The sequence below is a fragment of the Bombyx mandarina genome, chromosome 10, assembly GCF_030267445.1.
Source record: "Bombyx mandarina strain Sakado chromosome 10, ASM3026744v2".
Lineage (NCBI taxonomy): Eukaryota > Metazoa > Arthropoda > Insecta > Lepidoptera > Bombycidae > Bombyx > Bombyx mandarina.
In genome coordinates this window covers 13,710,127-13,732,655 of record NC_143217.1, presented here as the reverse complement: position 1 = coordinate 13,732,655, position 22,529 = coordinate 13,710,127, and the positions used below count along the sequence as shown (strand labels likewise).

Here is a 22,529-nt window from a genome sequence, read left to right as displayed (position 1 = left end):
CTCAGCACTTTAACTCGCAGGAAAACAATATAACAGTATTTCAGTGCGTACATAAAATGAAACATGAATATACGTAAATATCTCTGTCTCCGTCTAATGAGGCCGAAAATCCGCCATGTTGTGCGCACCAAATGTCATTGTCACGTCAGTTCGGCCGTCTGTTTTGGGTTGTACAATAATTATTGACTTTGATATCGATTTAATATGATTGCTTATATAAAATTTCATAATTTATCATGCTTAGAACATACAAAAATAATAATTAAAACGTATTTTGTAGGATCTCAAGAAAGTCGATGCCCCAAAACTATTATCTATATATATTTAAATTCATTATGGAACCCTCATCCGAAAAATCTTTCCATTTTTCGGTCGGAATCTATTGATCATGACACTAATCATAAATACCTCTTTAAAATATGTCATCAAAACATATTTAGACATTCTGTTTAGATATTTCGGGGAAAAGGCTACTGACAAAATCTCTTCGTAACTATTTAAATAAAATAGTTTTATTCTGCAGTGAGTAAAACACTATTGTAAATTCGTTAAATATTTAATAATTATGTGATTTTAGAGAGGAAGTCACAAGGAATGACGTTTTTAATAATGAATAAATGTTCTGTAGGTGTTTTTTTTTGTCACGCGGTCCCTTGATAAGTTTAAAATTTGAATCACTCTCAAGTGAAAGGGTTTAAAATGGTGCGGCGCACCTTCCTTGGGGTACGCTGCGGTAGTGTGTTACGGACTTTAGAGTCAGCAAAACAATTAAAATAGATTGTAATAGTCTAAGAAAAACACGTACTCAAAATACGATAACATTTAGCATGCTAGAAATGGGCAGATGGCACTGTACTACGCCATATCTTTATGTTTTGCGACAAACGACAACTTTATAAAATCAGTGTAGCAACTTTTAAAAATCATCATATCGTTTACTTGGCAAATTCGAAGGACGAACTTGTCTTAGATTTCACCCATCTAAATCATATCATATTTGCACATAACAATATACCTACTTACTTCCCATTAAAGTATAAATTCTACAAATAAATAATACTCAACAATATTTAAAATAAAATGAGCCAAGAACGTTTATCGATAAAACCTGATAACATTGAAATCTTTTGTGCAGCACTAAAACCGCCATGTTTTGTGGTCAGATGACGTCACAGTAGCACGAATTTTTGGTTGACGTTTCATTTCCATAGGTTTCCTACTTCAGTGAACAAAATGAAATGAAGTTGATCAATCTGAGACATTAATAAATTGTGATGAAATTAAGTGAAACGAGACGAGGTAGGATGCACTTTAGTCTTAGAAAAATGTTAGTTATTTATTGAGAGTCCAGTGAACTGGAGGACCTAAACGAATATTAGATGTACTATATTTGCTTTGTGAAAAATAAAACACTATGAACTATTTTTGGTGTGTTTTTTCTTTAGATGAAAGAAATACATTTTTATAAAAATTAATCTTTTTTTTTTCTTTTTCTTTATAAATTCGACTGACTAGTGCAATAGTTAGCACCCCTGACTGTTACGCTGAAGATCGTGTTCGCGTGATGAACATGTTTGGTTGGTCATTATCAGGTTGTTTAATATTCATATGTGTATCTATTTAAACGTATTTAAGTATCAGTTGAAATCAGCTGATTGCCACCTCATTGACGCCTTCGAGATGTGATGCTGGAAGAAAACGCTACGAATCCCGTGAACAGCATATCGGTTAAACATATCCAGACAGCTCTATATCCGGACCTGGCTCTCTACTATCTGCCTCAAGAGGATATTTGAGTTCTTCGGCCAGATTGTTAGAAAGAGTGGTGACAATCTTGAAAAATTTATGGTAGGTAATTGGCAAGACTAAAGACAAAGATCTTGTGGCCGCAACTCAATGTGCTGTTCCGTCCAAATCCGCACCATTCTGGATAGCACAGTTTACCATGCTATACACACCGCCGAGAACAGAGGCAGATGGCGAAACATCGTCCAGAGAAAACTAATGGAACGAGATGGTCGTGACCCTCTGACATGACGAATGCGACTCAAGGAGGAGGAAGAAGTAAGTGCAAGGAATCCTAATTTAGGGCTGGCTGACCGTGCATGTTTGTTCCCAGTTAGTTTATGATCAGTGTTCTTAGTGCGAGCTTTTTAACTTCTTACCCTTCGTTTGCCGCTAGGGGCGCTGTTTCAACTTCATACAATATTTTTTTTCGCTTTATTGTTTGACGAGCTCGTGGCCCACCTGGTGTTAAGTGGTTACCGGAACCCATAGACATCTACAATGTAAATGCTGCTACCCACCTTGAGACAAAAGTTCTAAATCTCAGTTTTTACAGTACAACGGCTGCCCCACTCTTCAAACCGAAACGCATTACTGCTTCACGGCAGAAATAGGCAGGGCTGTGGTACCTGCCCGTGCGCACTAACAAGACTTCCTACTACCAGTAATTACGCAAATTATAATTTTGCGTGTTTGATTTTTATTACACGGTGTTATTCCGTCACCGTGGAAGTCAGCGTGGAACATTAGTAATGGACGTATTTCATTGGAAAAATCGTACCTACCGGCGGGATACGAACACCAATGCATCGTTATGAATGCACCGGGCGCCTTATCCTTTAGGCCACGACTTCAAAGTTTGAGTTACCTAACTTTTACGCGATCGTTATGTTAAAGAACCTATGTAAAAATAAGCACATTGTAATTTCACTAACAAAAAAATATAAGATTCACAAACGACCCATTCGCTAAATTATCAAAGAATTTTAGCAACGTATTTCAAGGCTTAATGAATTTGGCCCCCTTTTTTTGATTTTCAGATTTTTTTGATTATTAATTATTTGTTCGTCGTTTGTACGTTAATGTTTGAATGTAAAAATTGTTTGTTCGTCTTTAAAAATAACTACATATATTTTACCTATGGCAACTCGTTCAATATTATCAATGTAGCTTAGTTAGCTAATTTCTTTTTATTTATGATTTTAATTATCACACCATTAAAATACCCTTAAAATTTTATAATGAGTATGTAAAAATGTTTTTTTCTATAGATATTTCATTCGGGTCCTTGAGAGCACGACTAGCTGGGCTGAAAATGGCCCATGTCCTTTAAGATTTTTAAATTCTCAATAAATGACCACCATTTTACTGAGATTATACTTCATCCCATATCATCTCATCTCATATTATTAAACTAGCGACCCGCCCTCGCTTCGCTTCGGAAACATTAAAACACACATGAAACAAAAAAAATAAATTTTTTTTTTTTTTTTTTAAAGTAGCCTATGTTCATCAGGGACAATGTCGGCTTCTAATGGAAAAAGAATTTTTCAAATCGGTCCAGTAGTTTCGGAGCCTATTCGAAACAAACAAACAAACAAACAAATCTTTCCTCTTTATAATATTATAAGTATATAAGTATAAGTATAAGTATAATATTAAGTATAGATTTCATACCAGTCGATTAATGTCTCAAATTAGTAATCTTCATTTCACTTCATATTATCATTTTTCATAACAATAAGAATATAAATTAAAATTAGACATGACCTAAAGGTCTTAGTTATAGTTACAAGGTCATAAAATCCTTCTAAAAAAAAGTGTCTACTCTAAGCTGTCGTCAAAGTTGTGTTTATATTTAATAACCTAACATTCTAAATAATACCTACTTAAAATACATAATGTTATTATTACATTCATAATATTAGTGTACTAGTTAAGTCTAACATTCTGATACGGGTACATGATTTTTTTGAAAATTAAATTTATTTAAAAAAGTATTTTGTGGTACTATGAAGGTGTCTGTAGAACAAGTGTATACATCTGTCGCCTGTAACCGCAAACCTGAAGTGGTAGACTGGAATTACGAAGGGATAATTTGTTACGGTGCCTGTAATGCTGTTGTTGTTTATGATCCGGTAAGATTTTAACAATTTTCTAGTTCAAGATCAATTTTCTTTATTAAAACCATAATATAGTTTATTGAGAAAAAATATAACCTCAATTCTGGTGAAAAAAATATTTTTCCCCCTCGTATTCGCTGGTGGCTTCGAGGGGCTATTCCAGCTTCTTCGGGTTGGTAAACAAGCTCGCAGAGCTCAGCTTGAGAGAATTTGTTAACACTAACAATTGCAGAGCAGTGCATTGAATCTACCACCATATCGGAATTATCTGGTATCATATATTCAATATATCTGGTGAGAAACTCAGTGACCTATGTCTATGATTTTGTTTGCATGTCTGTGTACAGTTACTTTTGCTATTTCCCATAGTGGTGTGAAAAGAAAAATGTACTGTTCTTAAGAAATACTATAAAACCAAACTTAGTTCTTCCACGGTTAGTGCTCAGTTTACCTATGTTTATTTCATAAGTTTTTTGGAAATAAATATTCTTCTATTTTCATTTGAGTATTTTTTTGTTTGTTGTAAGAGGCTCTTCAGTTGAGGGTGTTTGAGTTTATGAAACGAAGCTGAAATTTTTTTTCTCCGTAATATCACTGAAAAAAGCTACACAGGCAGCTAGCTACCAGAGTTACTAAGATTTAGTACCAAATGAAAATTTTGCAAAAACTATTTAGTTTTCTCTTATATTTATTCATATATGTCTATAGATCATTTTATCACATAAAATATTTGACAGCACAAACTACTGATCTGACTGTATATCTTTCATTGCAGAATGAAAAAACTAAAGATAGAGTAACAGTACTGAGTCACCATACAGGACACGTAAACTCTGTAAAATGGATACACAATCACAATGGCCAAACAACAGAGTTGCTTTCTTGCTCAGTTGATAAGACTGCTGTCGTCTGGACATTACAAAACGGTCGCTGGAACGTCACCAGTATTCTCAAGGGACATACAGAAGGAGTTACTAATATATATGGAAATTACCATGGAGACCGACTTACTATTTACACTGCGTCCACTGATTCTACCATTAAAGTTTGGGAAAGGATAGAAGGTATGTTGCAAGAAAATTTTATTACAGATATTTTTACAATTTTATTATAGATAAACTCTGATTAATAATTGAACAAGCAAATTGTTTGTAGACATTCATTCTTGCACAAATCTTCATATATAATATAATATTATATTATACTGTAGATACTACAATATATATTTTAACCATGCATTAATAATTTCACAGTACATTCTGATTACTGTTTCTTTTATCCATTATATGATTTCTGACTGCGAAAATGTCAGTTCTCGTGTCGGTAACAATCTTTTCTTTTATCATTATTATTCCTACCTTTCACAGGTACGGTAACCCTCAAGCAAAGTATATCTCTACATTCTGGTTTATGTCTCACCCTTCACGCGCAAATACTACCATGCGCAAATAAACCGCTATTACTTTGTGCACTGGATGACCACAAAATACATATATTCATTGGTGAGGACTATCACAGAGCGCATACTCTGGTTGGACACGAAGACTGGGTTAGGGGACTTGACGTGTTGGAAGTTGGTAAGTGATAAACAAATAAATTTAAAACTGTTTAAAAAATATTAGAGTGTAATAAAATATTCTTCATTGGTACTCATCTTATCGTACACTTAATGTATGCAATATGTCAAAATGGTTATATTTTACTCAGACTGCATATAGACATTTAACATTCATACTAATTGCGCCTTACATTACTGCAATAAATCACAAAGAATGGTTCACACAAATTCACTCAAGAGCTTGAGAAAATTGATATTCTCTCAAACTCTCCCAGAAAATTATGAGAATACGCTGAACTATATTTTAATTAATTAACAATTATATATTTCACAATAAATTGTTTTAATAAACATGATGTATTTAGTTAGTGGTAGCCAATTTAGAAATAACAAATATCAATAAGCGATGATAACTGCTCACCGTGTGAGACATTTTGTCTGCTTTCAATCACAAATTAAGCAGAATAACATTTTTTCACAGATAACGACACAATTATCGTAGCGTCGGCTTCTCAAGATACATACATCCGTCTGTGGAGGATACAAAAGGTCAAAGCCCAACCGGAGTCCAAACTGATTAAGGTTGAGGAAAAAGTGTTCCATGCATATGACAATCTTTGGTCTGTGAAACTTGAGGCAGTGCTTGCCGGTCATGAAGCCTGGGTCTATGGGGTACAATGGCATCCTTATAGTTTTGATGGTGAGATTCCTGTAAGAGTGATTAGATTCTAAAAGAACTGTTCATAAGCAAATTACTAAGCTAGTATTTTTAGTATGTATATTCTTCTGGTCATCTATATCTATACTAATATTATAAAGAGGAAAGATTTGTTTGTTTGTTTGTTTCGAATAGGCTCCGAAACTACTGGACCGATTTGAAAAATTCTTTTTCCATTAGAAGCCGACATTGTCCCTGATGAACATAGGCTACTTTTTTAAAAAAAAAAAAAATTTTATTTTTTTGAATTCATGTGTGTTTTAATGTTTCCGAAGCGAAGCGAGGGCGGGTCGCTACTCCAAAAATATAAAGGTCTCTCGATACTCTACTGACAGTGATAATTATGAATGGAACTTTTCAATATATGTACATAGCGGAAGGATAGGATTAAATTAAAAAAAGAATAATAATAGTCATTGTGTGAGAGAAATAATACATTACATTCTTAACTTCAAAACAAAATTTTTGGGCGTTTTTTTTATTGCTTAGATGGGTGAACGAGCTCACAGCCCACCTGGTGTTAAGTGGCTACTGGAGCCCATAGACATCTACAACGTAAATGCGCTACACACCTTGAGATATAAGTTCTAAGGTCTCAAGTAAAGTTACAACGGCTGCCCCACCCTTCAAACCGAAACGTATTACTGCTTCACGGCAGAAATAGGTGGGGCGGTGGTACCTACCTGTGAGGACTCACGAGAGGTCCTACCACTAGTAAAAAACTCACTCATTTAGTCACTCATTAACTGCTTTTCTGTAAGTTAAACCTGGTCCAGACAAAAAATCTCAAAGTGATTTGTGTTGTTGAAAATTCGCTAACTTGTAATAAAAGAGTTCTGAACGCTCTTCATTGAGAGAAACATTCCCAAAATTCAGTAATCAAGTACTTCTTACATCGGGTCGAGTCCGGTGAGTTGTCGCAGTTGGTCCCTTCAATGCACGGTTTGTTTTTTGCGGAAATAAAATGATGGCATTAAATTTTCTCCCGCCAGGTCCTACTAAAAAGCCGGTATACCGTCTCCTGTCATCATCACTGGACAAAACCCTGATTATTTGGGAGCCAGACTCCAGTAGTACAGACGAAGGTGTCTGGGTAGAGAAGGTCAGGGTGGGCGAAGTGGGAGGCGGAGGCTTGGGTTTCTACGGGAGCCGTTTTGGACCAGAAGGTATGTCCTTCTTGGGACATGGTTACAATGGCTCTTTTCACATTTGGACTTTTGATAAGGTAGGTATCGCAATCTGTGATAAAGAGTCGCATAAATATTTTTTAAAGATTGAAAAGAAGTTATCAAATTATATAATGTTACTAACTTAGTTTGAACGCGATATAAGGCTCCCTTTTTTTTTCCCCTACCTAAGCTGATAGCCTTGAGAGGCTATATCAGCGTCGCCTTAACTAGTAGATGAGCTCACGGGGCTCAAACCTGATGACGTTGCTAACACGAACCCTAGCAAGAGCCGTGCTTCGCAGAATCTAACACCGGATCGGAACCGCGACCCACTGAGAAGATCCGGCGAGAAACTCAGTGGGCTGTGTCAATGGGTTAATTTACTCGCCGAGCCCTTCGTTGTAGCGACGCTTCAAGCGACGGGTTCGACGAGAACGGTGACCGGTGCTTGAAGTACCTAGAAGCACCGTTAGTGGATCGGGAGGATCCGAAATGACGTGCCACGTGGCGGCCACGACGAGAGGGTTCTCGTGTAGTGCCGTTTTATCGAAGTGGTAATGCTCCCAGATCCGCAGCTTTCTACCAGATGTTCATCTAAGGACAGATGACAGCTTAAACCAAAGTACTTTGTAATAATTGGTTACTCAATTGACACGGCTGTAATGGATAATCCGGTGTGACCCAGGAAAGTGACCAGTGGTCCCCGAGCGTGGTGTGCGGCGGACACTTCATGTCGGTGGAGGACGTCGCCTGGGAGCCGCGCCAGGGCCGCTACCTGCTCAGCGTCTCCGCAGACCAGACTACGAGACTCCACGCTCCGGTCCGGAGGAGCGATGGTGAGCTCGGACTTTTGCTGATCAAAATCTTATCAATACAATTGAACATTGATAATACGAGTAGTAACCAGGAAAAAATCACATACGGTCATCTCACCCCGAACTAGGATTGTACTGTGTGCACCAGAGACTGAAATACATACTGGTGGTAGGACCTCTTGTGAGTCCGCGCGGTTAGGTACTACCGCCCTGCCTATTTCTGCCGTGAAGCAGTAATGCGTTTCGGTTTGAAGGGTGGGGCAGCCGTTGTAACTATACTGAGAACCTTAGAACTTATATCTCAAGGTGGGTGGCGCATTTACGTTTTGGATGTCTATGGGCTCCAGTAACCACTTAACACCAGGTGGGCTGTGAGCTCATCCACACATCTAAGCCATAAAAAGTTTTTGTCTCACATAAAAAACCTAACCAAATTTTGCATTAGAAGTGAAGGTTCCTCCATTGCGGGAAAAGTACAGAGAAAATACACTCTATCTCCACATCATCCTCATCTCAATTTTTCACTTCTTGCCCATATCCTCCATGCGGAGTCAAAGCCACATGTTCTCCTTGTGCCATTATGGCCTATTATCAAATCCTTGCATTCCTCCTCTCAATCCATCATAAAACTTAACCGAATTGAACTGTTTATTATGAAAGACTATTTGGATAAAGCGACATTTTTGCAACATTACAGGAGAGCCATTTAAAGCTGAATATTTGGAAAAAATTATCATAACAAAAAACTTTTTCAGCTATTTGAATGTAATAAACTAAAATGAAGTTCAATTGAAAACGTGTCGAACTGTTGATTCTAATCTTCTTTATATATAAAAATGAATTGCTGTTCGTAAGTCTCGCCGGCTATTCGGATTTGGCTAATTTTGGTCTTGAATTAAAAGTTAGAAAAATATGAAAATGCTCCGAATTAAATAAAAAAAAAAGTTGTTTTTCTTTTGCTGTGTCCCCCGTCGCACGGATTCTTTTTCTTTGATTTAAGTTTATTTTATATAAAAGTTTAGGTCTTTTATTTATCGGTTGAGGCACTACAAAGTCTGCCGGGTCAGTTAGTCGTGTAATAAAAAACACCTTTAATTATAAAGATAAATATTGCGTATTAAGCGAAATGTCGCTTATACCAAATAACCTTTCACACCTCGACATAACACCCAGGGTCCGTGGCTTGGCACGAGCTGGCCCGGCCGCAGATCCACGGCTACGACATGTCGGCCGTAGCCCCCCTCACCGCCACCACCTTCGCGTCCGCCGCCGAGGAGAAGGTCATCAGGGTCTTCACAGCACCGCACAACTTCATCAGCAATTTCAAGAACCTCGTGGGAGAAGTCCTCGTCGCAGACGACGAGAAAGGTTCGTGCTTGAATAACCAGTGTCCACTTTCACTTTGTCTTCATAAATATTTACTCTTCATCTGTGCTACTCTCGAAAATCGTTGAAACTTAGATGTAAGTGATCACAAAATATACACAATTTTAAGCTATTGCATAGCTTTATCGCGGGCTTTGAGCGCGGCGACCGAATCAAGATATTCCGTAACGATAATAAAACCTAACACCCCCACTCCGCCTACCATGTAGCTCGCGTTCAACACATTTACACGTTGCGCTTGTGTAGTGTTTGTGAATAAGCGCGCGGCGTGATGACGCACTGCATGCGCATCATGAAAAGTCTGCCCATCTCTCTCTCGTGCAGACTAGCTTATGAGTGTGAAGGGGACAGTTGGTGTTTTGATTTTGTTAATGTTTATAAATATAACGTGGTCTTATTTTATTATTGTTTTAATATTAAATTATTATTATCTAATTATAATTGCATAAGTTGATAAAAAATGCTATGCAATACGCTACGCTACGCTTTACCGCGGCAGTCCCCGAGTGCCACACATATTAATTTTTTTTAACATTTCATGTTCCTGTACCGAGACCTTTAAGCCAGGTCTTATTTTATGTTCTTATGTTCTGTTAAAATTTGAAAACTGATAGTTGAAAGTTTATTAATTTGCGACTTTAATTAATTGTTCTAAAATTAAATGAAATTTCTATTGATTTTGGTATTTTTTTTAAGTTCAAAGTTTTTATAAAGTAATTTTCTCAAGTCCTTTAGCAATTTCAGCAAAATATGTGTTAATAAGCTCAGCACTAAAATGATTAAAGTATATAAATATAATGAATACAAACCGAACTAAGATTACGTAACACTACATACAAAGTCAAGTTAATAGGAAACACTACACGTCATTACGGATCCTCCCGATTCATTAACGGTGCTTTTAGGTACCACAAGCACCTGTCACCGTCCTCGTCGAACCCGTCGCTTGCGACGAAGGACTCAACGAGCGAATTAACCCTCAGACACAGCCCACTGAGTTTCTCGCCGGATGTTCTCAGTGGGTCGCGTCTCCGATCCGGTGGTAGATTCTGCGAAGCACGGTCTTGCTAGGGTTAGTGTTAGCATCACTTCGGTTTGAGCCCCGTGAGCTCACCTACTAGTCAAGGTTACGCTGAAATAGCCTCTCAAGGCTATCAGGTTAGGTAGGAAAAAAAGAAGGAAACGCTTAATTGTGTAAGGTTGGAAATACATTTATGGAGATTTAAAAAAAAAGTGTACTGTTTTGTCTATCACGCCAGGCTGTGAGTTTTATGACGTCACCTGACCTGACCTGACAACGAATTAGCGGGAAAATTTAAAACCGATTAGTCCATAATATATTTTTGGAACGAATCAAATTAGATATGTTTATAAGTGTACATATCAGATGAGCAGCAGCGTGATCATAGTTGTGTTCGTCGTCAACAGGTCCGGAGGGCGCTTCGGTCCCCTCGCTGGGCTTGTCCAACAAGGCCGTGTTCATAGAGGAGCAGGACGGCTCAGGCGCCGGTGACGACGGTGACGGCTACTTCGCGCCCGTTGATATGAAAGGTTTCAAAATTTGAATGAACAGTTTCAAGGTCACCGTAGAATAAACACCATGGTGATCATGTGTGATCATAATATATAATCAATGGCCATTCCTATTTAAACATATATATCCTGTGCCGGTATTCGAACCTGAGTTACTAAAATGTTTGTAACGAAAATAAGTACTTAGCTATGGAGGGTAGAGGTAAGGAGAACCTTCTCATATGGGAGAAACTTGAAAAAGTGTCCCACTTTCAGCACTAAATAACAGTTGAAAAATCTTCCAAAATGGCGATAGCACAGGGAGAGGGTATGATATGAATAGAGCAGTTATTAACTGATTGAAGTATGCTGAGTTAGGAAATTTAATATATTTAATGACTAGAGTAGTTAGTGGCAGTGCAATATACAAGACCTCTCATGTTTACGTAGTCCAAACTAATTTCGTCAATATAATCTAAAACTATTGCTGTGGTAAAACGTGGAGACATCGATTGCATTTTCTTATCAGCTTTAAATAAAATACTTTTTGTGATTTTGTAGTGCTTACAGTTCTTTCGTCCTTTTTTATTTCTCTATTTTATTCCAACAACTTTCAGCGCTTTTTTTAAATTTGCCCCGTTGCTACTGTAGCGCCACCCTTATTTAGTAGATTTTAACGGACACTTTTTCACACACAGAGATGGTTCTCCTTACCTCTATTCTCCATATACTTAACTCATGTTCAAGAATGACCAGTGACGATTAAGGAATGATATTGCGAAATAAAAATCGAACCCATAAGAATTTTAACTCTCGTAATTCCTAGAGATACGGCACCTTGTGAGTTCGCAAGCTGATGCTCCGGATTGAAGGGTGGGGCATCCGTTGTACTGTAGAATTGAGACTTAGAACTTATGTTTGAAGATGGCGGCCGTTGCGTTGTCGATATCTATGGTGACCGCGTAAACCACTTGAACTATTAGAGGTAGCCAGCGGCTTGACTCTGCGCTTGGCATTGCTGAAGTCCATGGGCGATGGTAACGACCCACCATCAGGTGGGCCGTATGCTCGTCTGCCTGCAAGGGCAATAAAAAAAAAGCAATTAAGCTCGTTTTCCCTGCCCGCTCTGATGGTTCTACGCAAGTAACCATTTTGAAACTGTCCTGTTCAGCTTTTTTGTAAATTTAAATTGGTCTTAGTGTTTTAACTGAAGCAATGTTCACCGACACAAAACTGTACGATGCGACAAAGAAGAGCTTTCGTCGAGCTTTATTGCTCAGTGAACCGATGGTCTGATTGTCACGCAAATATCTATTATTGATGTGAAACATCTATAGCCGCACGTATACCGATTTCTGGCGTGGCGACGCATGCCGTGGCGACGCGCCACCACGTTATATGATGGTATATATATACAGTCTATATGCAGTAGTGTGTATGGTGTGGCGACGCGTCGCCATGCGCAATCGACTGTCCGATTCTCTCCCACTCGATCCGGCGTTAAGCCATCTCTCTCGCTACACTGACTATACCTATAGTGTATACTCCGTAGTGTATACAGTGTTGTTTCCTACAGTACACATAACCTGTGTTTTACTTGAAAACAAATTATTTTTTCGTAATATTTTATTTTATCATTATGACATATTTAGTTCCTATTACAATCTGCTATTTTCTGCATATTACTTTTACAAAATAATGTCGATGTTTCACATCTGTCAGGCGTCCCGTGACGGCTCAAATATTTTTTATGATAGCCGTAACGTTTGTGAAATTGTCTTTTGAAAATCTTAAGAAAATAGTAATGTTGTGTGTCTGTGTTCGATCCGAACCCAGCGCCCTCGTGGCAGCCTACGGCTCCGGAAACCAGCACGAGGTGCCCGTCGAACATGTGCCGCGATCTATTTTAACTACTATACTATTATTTTAACAAAATATCATCTAATCACTCACCGGAACCGATGACCTCGTCGTATCACGCCGTATCACTTAGGGAGAAGGGTTTAGGGCAGGAATGGATAAGGATTAGTGATAATGCAAACCGTTAGCGTAGACCGTCACACATGAGGGTACCGTCCCGTTCGAGAAGCAAGCCAAGTGACAGATGTCAGTCGCGAAGGCACCATCAATTTTTTTTAAGTGATTTTATGACCTGGTAACAGTCCTTTGAGTCAAGTCTTATTTTAATTTTAATGATACGTAACTTTTTTATATGAAAATGATATTATGAAATGAAATGAAGTTGATTATTATGAAACATGGCATGAAATGAAATGAAAACGAAATGAAATGAAATGAGATGAGATTATATGGGATGAATTATAATCTCAGTAAAATGGTGGTCATTTACTGAGATTTTTTCAGTGGACTTTTTGGAAGATCCCGAGAGGTTATGTTCAGTGGCTTTGTTTCATTTTCACACATTTGTGCACTTTCACAGATACTAAACAGTTGATAAACCACCGTTATTACATATTTAAACCTGAAGAAACAAATCACACAACTTCACTCCTCGCGTTCCCGCCAAAAAGTCCAGGCACCGTTAATCGCGACCCGTGTTAACGTGGTAAAAATTCAAATACCCACGGATTGGTTTCGGACATTGTGTGTGTGTATGTCAGAGCCGCCCACTGAGGAGACGTTGGTCCAGAACACGCTGTGGCCGGAACTGCAGAAGCTGTACGGGCACGGCGGGGAGGTGTTCGCGCTGCACGCCGCGCCCGACGGGACCCTGCTCGCCTCCGCCGCCCGGGCCACCGACGCCGTGCACGCCGCGCTCGTGCTGTGGTCAGTGGGCCGCACCCTGCCGCAATCGCTATAGCGATGTGACGGGGAATAGTCGATTATACCTTGAAGTCGTCCAGGCTTAAAGCAGCGGTCGGGGAACTTTTTTAATTTTTACCCCAAAATATTTTTTTGTAAGTTGATATTACCCCATGGCGAAGAACAAAAAAAAACGAAATCGCTTCTTTTTAGCATCTTTCATATTATAGCCCCCGTGATAATTTTGAAAAGAAAACAATAACTAAAAATTTAACGACTCTAAAGAAGTTTCACTTCGATATATACTTTTTACTCACAAAAGTTTCATTTTTTAACCCCCAAAATTTCATTTTACCCTATTTGGGGTAATGTACCTCGGTTCCCCGACCGCTGGCTTAAAGGTTAAAACGTCCAGTGCATTCGTATGTAGCGATGTACTGGTGTTCGAATCCCGCAGACGGGTACCAATTTTTCTAATGAAATACGTACTTAGCAAACATTCACGATTGACTTCCACGGTGAAGGAATAACATCGTGTAATAAAAATCAAACTCGAAAAATTATAATTTGCGTAATTACTGATGGTAGGATGTATTGTGAGTTCGCGCGGGTGGGTACCACCGCCCTGCCTATATCTGCCGTGAAGCAGTAATGCGTTTCGGTTTGAAAGGTGGGACAGCCTATGTAACTATACTGAGACTTTAGAACTGATATCTCGAGGTGGGTGGCGCATTTAGGTTGTAGATGTCTATGGGCTCCAGTAACCACTTAACACCAGGTGGGCTGTGAGCTCGTCCATCCATCTAAGCAACAAATAAAAAAAACTTCCTATCTAAATCTCAAGTTGTGTACGCCACATTCAGCAGCGCGCATACATCATTTATTACAGGGAAACCTCGAAATGGCAGCAAATACAGAAGATAGAGTCGCACACGCTGACAATAACGCAGCTCGCGTTCTCGCCGGACAGTCAGAAGCTATTGTCCGTGTCCCGGGACCGGCGGTGGACGCTGTACCGTCGGCTGCCGGGGTCTAGCAGGTTCGAGGTGGCCGCCACCAGCGACAAGAGCAACGGCGTGCACTCCAGGATCGTGTGGTGCTGTGCGTGGGCTCCCGACGCGCGTATGTTCGCCACCGGCTCCAGGGATGGGAAGGTCAGCGCCATTTCATTTTTGAATTAAAGTCGAAATGCAAAAATTGCGAAAAGGGTCTTAAATCCAAAGGTGCGATATACTTTTTAAAGGTATTTTATGACCTGGTAACTGAGACCTTTAAGTCATGTCTTATTTTAATTGATATTCTTATTTTATGAATAATGTATGCAGTGAAATGAAATGAAATGAAGATGATTAATTTGAGACATTAATCAACTGGGATGAAATTAAATGAAATGAGATGAGATGATATGGGATGACATATAATCTTAGTAAAATGGTGGTCATTTACTTAGATTTTGTCAGTGGACTTTTTGGAGGATCCCGAAAAGACGTTCAGTGGCTTTGTTTCATTTTCCCACATTTGTGCGTTTTGACAGATATTAAACACTTAATAACTCACCGTTATTACACATTTAAACCCGAAGAAACACTAATTAGACAAAATAAAACAAATCACACAACTTCACTCCTCGCGTTCCCGCCAAAAGACGTGCGATATGCGGATTATAGTGCGCATAGATTATACACTTAATATATTATAGTGCGCGCGGAACTAGTTGGTCGCGCCTTAGGGAGCGGGTTGACTACTGCTCGCGACGCACATGAGATTAGACAGCGATGACCAATCTTGAGATATCGTGAACAATAAGTGCTCAATTATTGAAAAGAATAAATTAAAAACAATTAAACTTTTAGAAGTTTATATTATATTGTAATTAATAGTAAAATAAACCAAAAACAAATTAAGTATATGAAATTATTCTGACATATTTTCATAATACATGAAATTATTTAATTAATATATACTTAAATGAAATTAATCCGACATATCCTCTGAATCACTAATGTAACTATACTTGAGACCTTAGAACTTATATCTCAAGGTGGGTGGCGCATTTACGTTGTGGATGTCTATGGGCTCCAGTAACCACTTAACACTAGGTGGGCTGTGAGCTCGTCCACCCATCTAAGCAATAAAAAATAAAAAACTTGATTCAGTATCATCTTGTAATTTTATAATGATTTCGTCCATCATGGTATTATAATACCATATGTGATTTATCACATATCAGTAATGTAGAGTAGGGATGGCAGTGCATAAAATAAAACTTCCACTTTTCCAAAATCTTCTGTTATAATAATAATTTAAAAATTCATTAACACTTTTATTACGCCTTACTCATTTTTTAACCGCCGTCGCCATCTACTTTTTCTCTGTCATTCTCTTTTCCCTTTCTTTCCGTTATCCCTCCCCAAAATTACATCAAAAATCCATATCTGTCAAAGTGTCAGTATATGATTTGAGTGCGTGTGTGTTTTTGGTCATAGACTTAAAAAGTTATAGTGGTGGCAATGTCGCCATATACCTATAATCTCTGACTGCTGCAGTGTACTGAGTCTCGACCTGGTCTATGTCCCCAGGTCTGTTTGTGGGCGAAATCAGATACGACCTCCGACACGTCGCTAAAGGAGTACGCGCTGCTCGGGAGCCCCCTGGAGGCCGGCGCTTCCGTGACGGCGCTGGCGTGCACGGGGCGCGGGGAGCGCTGCGTGCTGGCCGTGGGGCTGGAGACGGGCGCCGTCGACATATACAGGGCAGACGACTGGCGCCTCCTGCACCGCATGGACCACAGGTGCCTCTCGCTCATATCCATACTAATATACAAAACTTTAGTTGGGTGGACGAGCTCACAGCCCACCTGGTGTTCAGCCCATAGACATCTACAACGTAAAAACCCACCTTTAAGATATGAATTCTAAGGTCTCAGTATTGTTACAAACGGCAGGAATAGGCGGGGTGGTGGTACCTACCCGCGCGGACTCAAGACGTCCTACTACCAAGTTTATATGTTTTTTGTTCAATAATCACGGAATCGCTGAATGCACTTGGATCAAATTTGGTACAAAAACAGTCGTTTACTTTTTACCTTTATTAAAAAGCTATTTCGGTTTTATTTTTTTATAGTCTTAATAGAAACCGGATATACATAATATAAAATTATTGAAAAGATGTTTCATTTAGAAATGAAAATGGTTGTTTTCTTTCAGCTCGGCGCATCACCTGACCGTGAAGAGGTTAACATTTAATCCAAAATATGAGGGTAGCGATGAAACGTTGTTGGCGAGTGCGGGCGCCGATCACGTCGTGAGGATACATCGCCTCAAGATAACTTATTAATAAATATTATTACGAGAAATAACTTGTTTTTTATTTAATTTTAATCTTTAACACGTTGACTGCAATGTAGGTCACCGGTGCCCTACGTGGTCCACTGAAGTAATTATGTCGATTTCTCTGTTCAATCGTCTTACTAAGGCGCTAGAATAACTAGTAGACTCTGGCAAAGACGAATCCGTAGACCTGAGACTGAATCTATTTCTAGAAAAGACTAAAACATACATTAAAAAAAAAAGACAAAGTTGGGCAATCCAGACGCGCTTAGTAACAGAAACCGACATAATTACTTGAGTACGCCGCGTAGGGCACCGGTGACCTACACGGCAGTCAATGTTTGGAAAAAGATTCAGCTTGAAGCGCAATAGTCATACTTCGACCTAAAGCTGTGGAGTTCGTTGACCCCAGGCGCGACATCTGGCTCATCCGTCTGTGCGATAAAAAGTAAAATTGAAAAAAACAATACTGTTACATTACTGATTATTCTCGTCCCAACTATCTAAGAGTGAATGCTTCGAACGGAGTTCAATGACTGAGTCTTTTTTTACCCATTCTGGTAGCCTCGAGGGGTTATTCTAGATTCACCGAGCTAGTAGGTGAGCTCACGGGGCTCAAACCGGGGGTGTTGCTAACACTAACCCTAGCAAGAGCAGTACATCGCAGAATCTACCACCGGATCGGAAACGCGACCCACTGAGAAGATCCGGCGAGAAACTCAATAGCCTGTATCTATGGGTTAATTTAGTCGTCGAGCGCTTCGTCGCAAGCGACGGGTTCGACGTGGACGGTGACTGGTGCTTGTGGCACCTAAAAGCACCGTTAATGGATCGGGAGGATCCGTAATTCCGTATTTTGGACGACGTCGACTGTTTACCATTCGGTCCACAGGTAGGTTTAGTGCGAGTTTCAAAAATCGAATCGAATGACTCGCATCGAGTGTACGCTCTTCACGGTGAAACATGCGGAGCTCTGAGTGCGAGTTACTCGATTTGCAGGACGTTTATTCATCTTGAGAAGCAATAATTTTTTCTTTTAAATTGGTAGCACGCAAGGTTTTTTTTAAGGCGTTTAATTGAAATGCCAAGCTTTCTAACGATATTTATAATTAGTCGGGTAATGGGTAATGTACCTGTGCTTAGTTCGAGTTTTTTTAATTACTCAGTCGATGTTAATGTTATGTTTAATTTGTGTGAAGTTGTATCAGTGCCACCTAGTGGTAAGCTTATGAATCTCATTTTGTGGGAGAGAGAAGGTTTGTTTATGTTGCTGTCTCATGTATCGAATAGCTTTACCGAAGTGAGCCTCTCGATTATTGTATGTGCGAGTGCGAGTTACAAATTAATGGATTTTGAGAGTATTTCTTCACTTTCAAGCAAGTTAAGTAGTCACTAAAAATTTTGCCGTGAAACCAATACAATATCAAGATTTTTTTCTTTCGTTTTTAATAATAATGTTGTTTTTTAAGGTTTTATCAGACTATTCTAATGGTTTATACACATATATTTTTTCGGTTAGAAAATTTTAGTTGTAAATACATATTAATTCTTTGCTTTTTCATTTAATTCTTATTAAATCATTGCTTTTTTTTTAGAGTTGCTTGATGAGAGAGAGAGAGAGTGAGATAGAGTATTCTTTATTGTACACAAAATGAATAAATATTGCGAAACAATATTAACAAAAAAAAAAGAGTACAATTCTTGGTCTTATCGCTAAGAGTGATCTCTTCCAGACAACCATTAGATGGACAAGAATAATTTCGAAATTAATTGCACACTTTATACCTAGCTATTGAAATATACACACACACACACACACACACACACACACACACACACATACATATTTACACATCCATACATACAGATATATATTTATAAATTATATAGAAATTTGAACAATGTAATAATAATTTGGCTTCTTTACACATTTATAAATAAGGATGGATGCTCGTAATAACTTTAGTATATTTGGGCCACCTAATGAAGATCATCAACAGTATTACCGTAAATACAATCATTTTATAAACGTTCAACGGGTAAATGATTAAACCGATATAAAACATAATTTCTTTAATTAAAAAAAAACTGAAATAATTACCTATTCCAAGATTAATTATGTTAAGCATGTCTAAATATGTAATTACAATTAAATAAATTCTATAATAAACTTCTAATTCTAATACTTCCAAAAGTTACTAAAAAAATATGTTTATGCTGGGCAGTTTTCGTGTATTTTAAAGGTTACGACATTACGGCAAAGTTTGTTTACGAAATAGCACCCTTAGAATGGAAGTGGTATAACTAACCCTGCCTATTTCTGCCGTGAAGCAGTAATGCGTTTCGGTTTGAAGGGTGGGGCAGCCGTTGTAACTATAATTGAGACCTTAGAACTTATATCTCAAGGTGGGTGGCGCATTTACGTTGTAGATGTCTATGGGCTCCAGTAACCACTTAACACCAGGTGGGCTGTGAGCTCGTCCACTCATCTAAGCAATAAAAAAATAAAAAAAAAAAAAAAAAAAAAAAAAAAAAAAAAAAAAAAAAAAAAAAAAAAAAAAAAAAAAAAAAAACTAAAAATTTTAAAATTAGTTTTATATTTCAAAACACTTCTGAATTATTATTAAGAACCTACATTTTAAGTAATACGTGAAGCAAAAATGTTGTACCCCTTTTTACGAAAATTGCGCGGACGGAGGAGTATGAAATTTCCCACACTTATAGAGAATATAGAGAAGTAGTGCAAATCGCTAATATTTTTTTTTAATTGTGCATAAACAATAAAAAAATAAACTAAATCAATAAAAAAACCTTACACACATTACCATGTATTTGACACACACACACATGCATTTATACTTTTTTTGTTTATTGATTTATCAATCTGTGGTCAAATTGAGAATAGATTGATATCTTTTGTCTTTAATATTATTTTTCTATAATGTAGCCTTGGCGACATAGAGCAATGATTATTATAGAAATGATGATAATAGAAAGGTGACAATAGAACTATAATAATGTTCAAACTTAAAATTTAAATAAATTATGGTCTAATTTCGACCACTGGACTACCATTAGTAGATAATAATAAACATTACATAAAATATTACAATATTGAAGTTTACCAGAAAATAAGAATTTTGGGTTGAGCCATTTTAATTCTAAAGGTACAAAATAGTATTGAACACGTGACATTACCCGAATAATTTTCTAAGTAGTTGGTTCCCATTAAAATACTGTTAAAATGCGTTGTATTTCATTTAGACGGTCTAATGCCAAAACACCACGTGCTACCAATATACGAGAAATAATATTATTGCTGCTCTCGGTGAATAAACGTCCTGCGGATCGAGTAGCATATCTCAACTCACACTCACAATTCTTCATTTTTCACCGTATAGAACGTTAACTCGATTTGATTTTGATTTATTCATTTACAATTGAACAACTAGGAAAAAAAGATGAAAAGACATTTTGGAGGGACCGCGAGGAGCTAAATTGTGTGAATTGTTTTATTTTGCCTATTTAATGTTTCTTAGTTAATGCGTACTTAATATTTCTTCGGGTATAGGTGTAATTTTGAGATCGTCCTGGCCTAAAGGTTAAAGCGTCCGGTGTATTCGTATCTTGCGATGCACCGGTGTTCTAATCCCGCCGGCGGGTATCAATTTTTCTAATGAAATACATACTTATCAAATGTTTACGATTGACTTTCACTGTAAAGGAATAGCATCATGTAATAAAAATCAAACCCGCAAAATTAATTTGCGTAATTACTGGTGGTAGGACCTCTTGTGAGTCCGCACGGGTAGGTACCACCAACCCCGCCTATTTCTGCCGTGAAGCAGTAATGCGTTTCGGTTTGAAGGGTGGGACAACCGTTGTAACTATACTGAGACCTTAGAACTAGTATCTCAAGGTGGGAGGTGGCATTTGCGTTGTAGATGTCTATGGGCTCCGGTAACCACTTAAGATTAGGTGGGCCGAGAGCTCATCTACCCATCTATGCAATAAAAAAATAACGTTGGTTTATTAACTGTTTAGTATCTGTGAAAGTGCAAAAATGTAAAAAAATTAAACAAAACCGCTGGACGTCGCTTCGCGTAGTCTTCGAAAAAGTCCACTGAAAAAAATCTCAGTAAATAATCAGCATTTTACTGAGATTATATGTTATCCCATATTATCTGATCTCATTTCATTTCATTCCATGCCAATTGATTAATGTTTCAAATTAATCAAATTCTTTTCACTCCATATTATCATTTTTCATAAAAAAAAGATTAGGCTCTATGGCATGATACTTTTGCCTCTCTAGTTTGAAAAAGAGAACTACTAAAGAAATACTCGATCGAAACGTTAAAATCCACTAATTTGTAACACGCACTCGCACCAATGTCATTCGTGGTACTAATTTCGGTAAAATTACTCGGTTACGAGATCACAACGTTAATATGAACTCGCACTCACAAAATAACACCGGGTACGTTTGCCGCTAGGGGCGCTGTCCCAATTGCATACAAATTTGAGCAAACTGGCTCGCTATCGAGAACGTTATAAAACTCGCACTAAGCACACTGATCGGGTATGTAATTCCCAGCGGCCACGACAAGAGGGTTCTCATGTCGTGCAGCCTTCTCAAAATGGCGCAATGATGCCGACTGTAAATACTGAGTCAAGCTCCAGGTCATCATGGAGATCCACGTACCTTAGGAAGCATGGTGCTCCCAACGGCTATCCTGCAAAAACGGGATAACATAACTTGATGAATAACTTGAAGGGGTTTCAAGTTGGTGCGGACCGCGTGAGCGAACACTACACTTGCATAGTTCATGAAGGGGCGTAAGGACGGTGCTTGTGGTACCTAAAAGCAACGTAAATGGATGGGCAGGATCCGTAATGACGTGTTTAGGGCGACCGACCAAGTCGTTTGGAAGTTGGAAGGCAAATCAAAGGTTGTTTCGGAACAACCTCGAGGGAGCGAAACTGTAATTCACGCCTGAATAACGACACTTACTGCTCGAAGCGCACGGTCAGCCCCGCATGGAGTACCGCCCCCTCCGCGCCGGGGCTCACAAATAACAACCACTTCCATCGGGCTCCACACAGAAGACAGCTCTTCAGATTATCGACAATCCCATTACCGTGAACTTATGCTCCGCAGAGCTCACCCTCTTACGCCTCAGAAACACTGCTCATCCGGTTCGTTTTCCGAATTATTTTCCACATACCATTTAACTTTACTTTTTGTGTTATGCGCCATGATATACCCATTCTTTAAATGAAGTTGGAAAAAATCCTAATAATTGGAAAAAAAAAGGCAGCGGCAAAGTTGCCTCCATGACGGGTGCAATAAAAAAAAAGAGGGAGAAAA

At 38.4% G+C, this 22,529-nt stretch overlaps 1 protein-coding gene across 1 annotated transcript; it reads left to right on the top strand.

The window, feature by feature from the left end:
• The first annotated feature begins 3,436 nt into the window (after nucleotides 1-3,436).
• Nucleotides 3,437-17,187, top strand: Elp2 (elongator complex protein 2). Its single transcript, XM_089730684.1, has 12 exons — nucleotides 3,437-3,923; nucleotides 4,684-4,972; nucleotides 5,276-5,485; nucleotides 5,948-6,166; nucleotides 7,177-7,409; nucleotides 8,039-8,189; nucleotides 9,342-9,536; nucleotides 10,983-11,105; nucleotides 13,688-13,853; nucleotides 14,719-14,983; nucleotides 16,409-16,620; nucleotides 17,036-17,187. Exons 1-12 carry the CDS (start codon nucleotides 3,798-3,800, stop codon nucleotides 17,163-17,165), a joined length of 2,319 nt encoding a protein of 772 aa, XP_089586810.1. The 5' UTR covers nucleotides 3,437-3,797; the 3' UTR covers nucleotides 17,166-17,187.
• The last annotated feature ends 5,342 nt before the right edge of the window (nucleotides 17,188-22,529 follow it).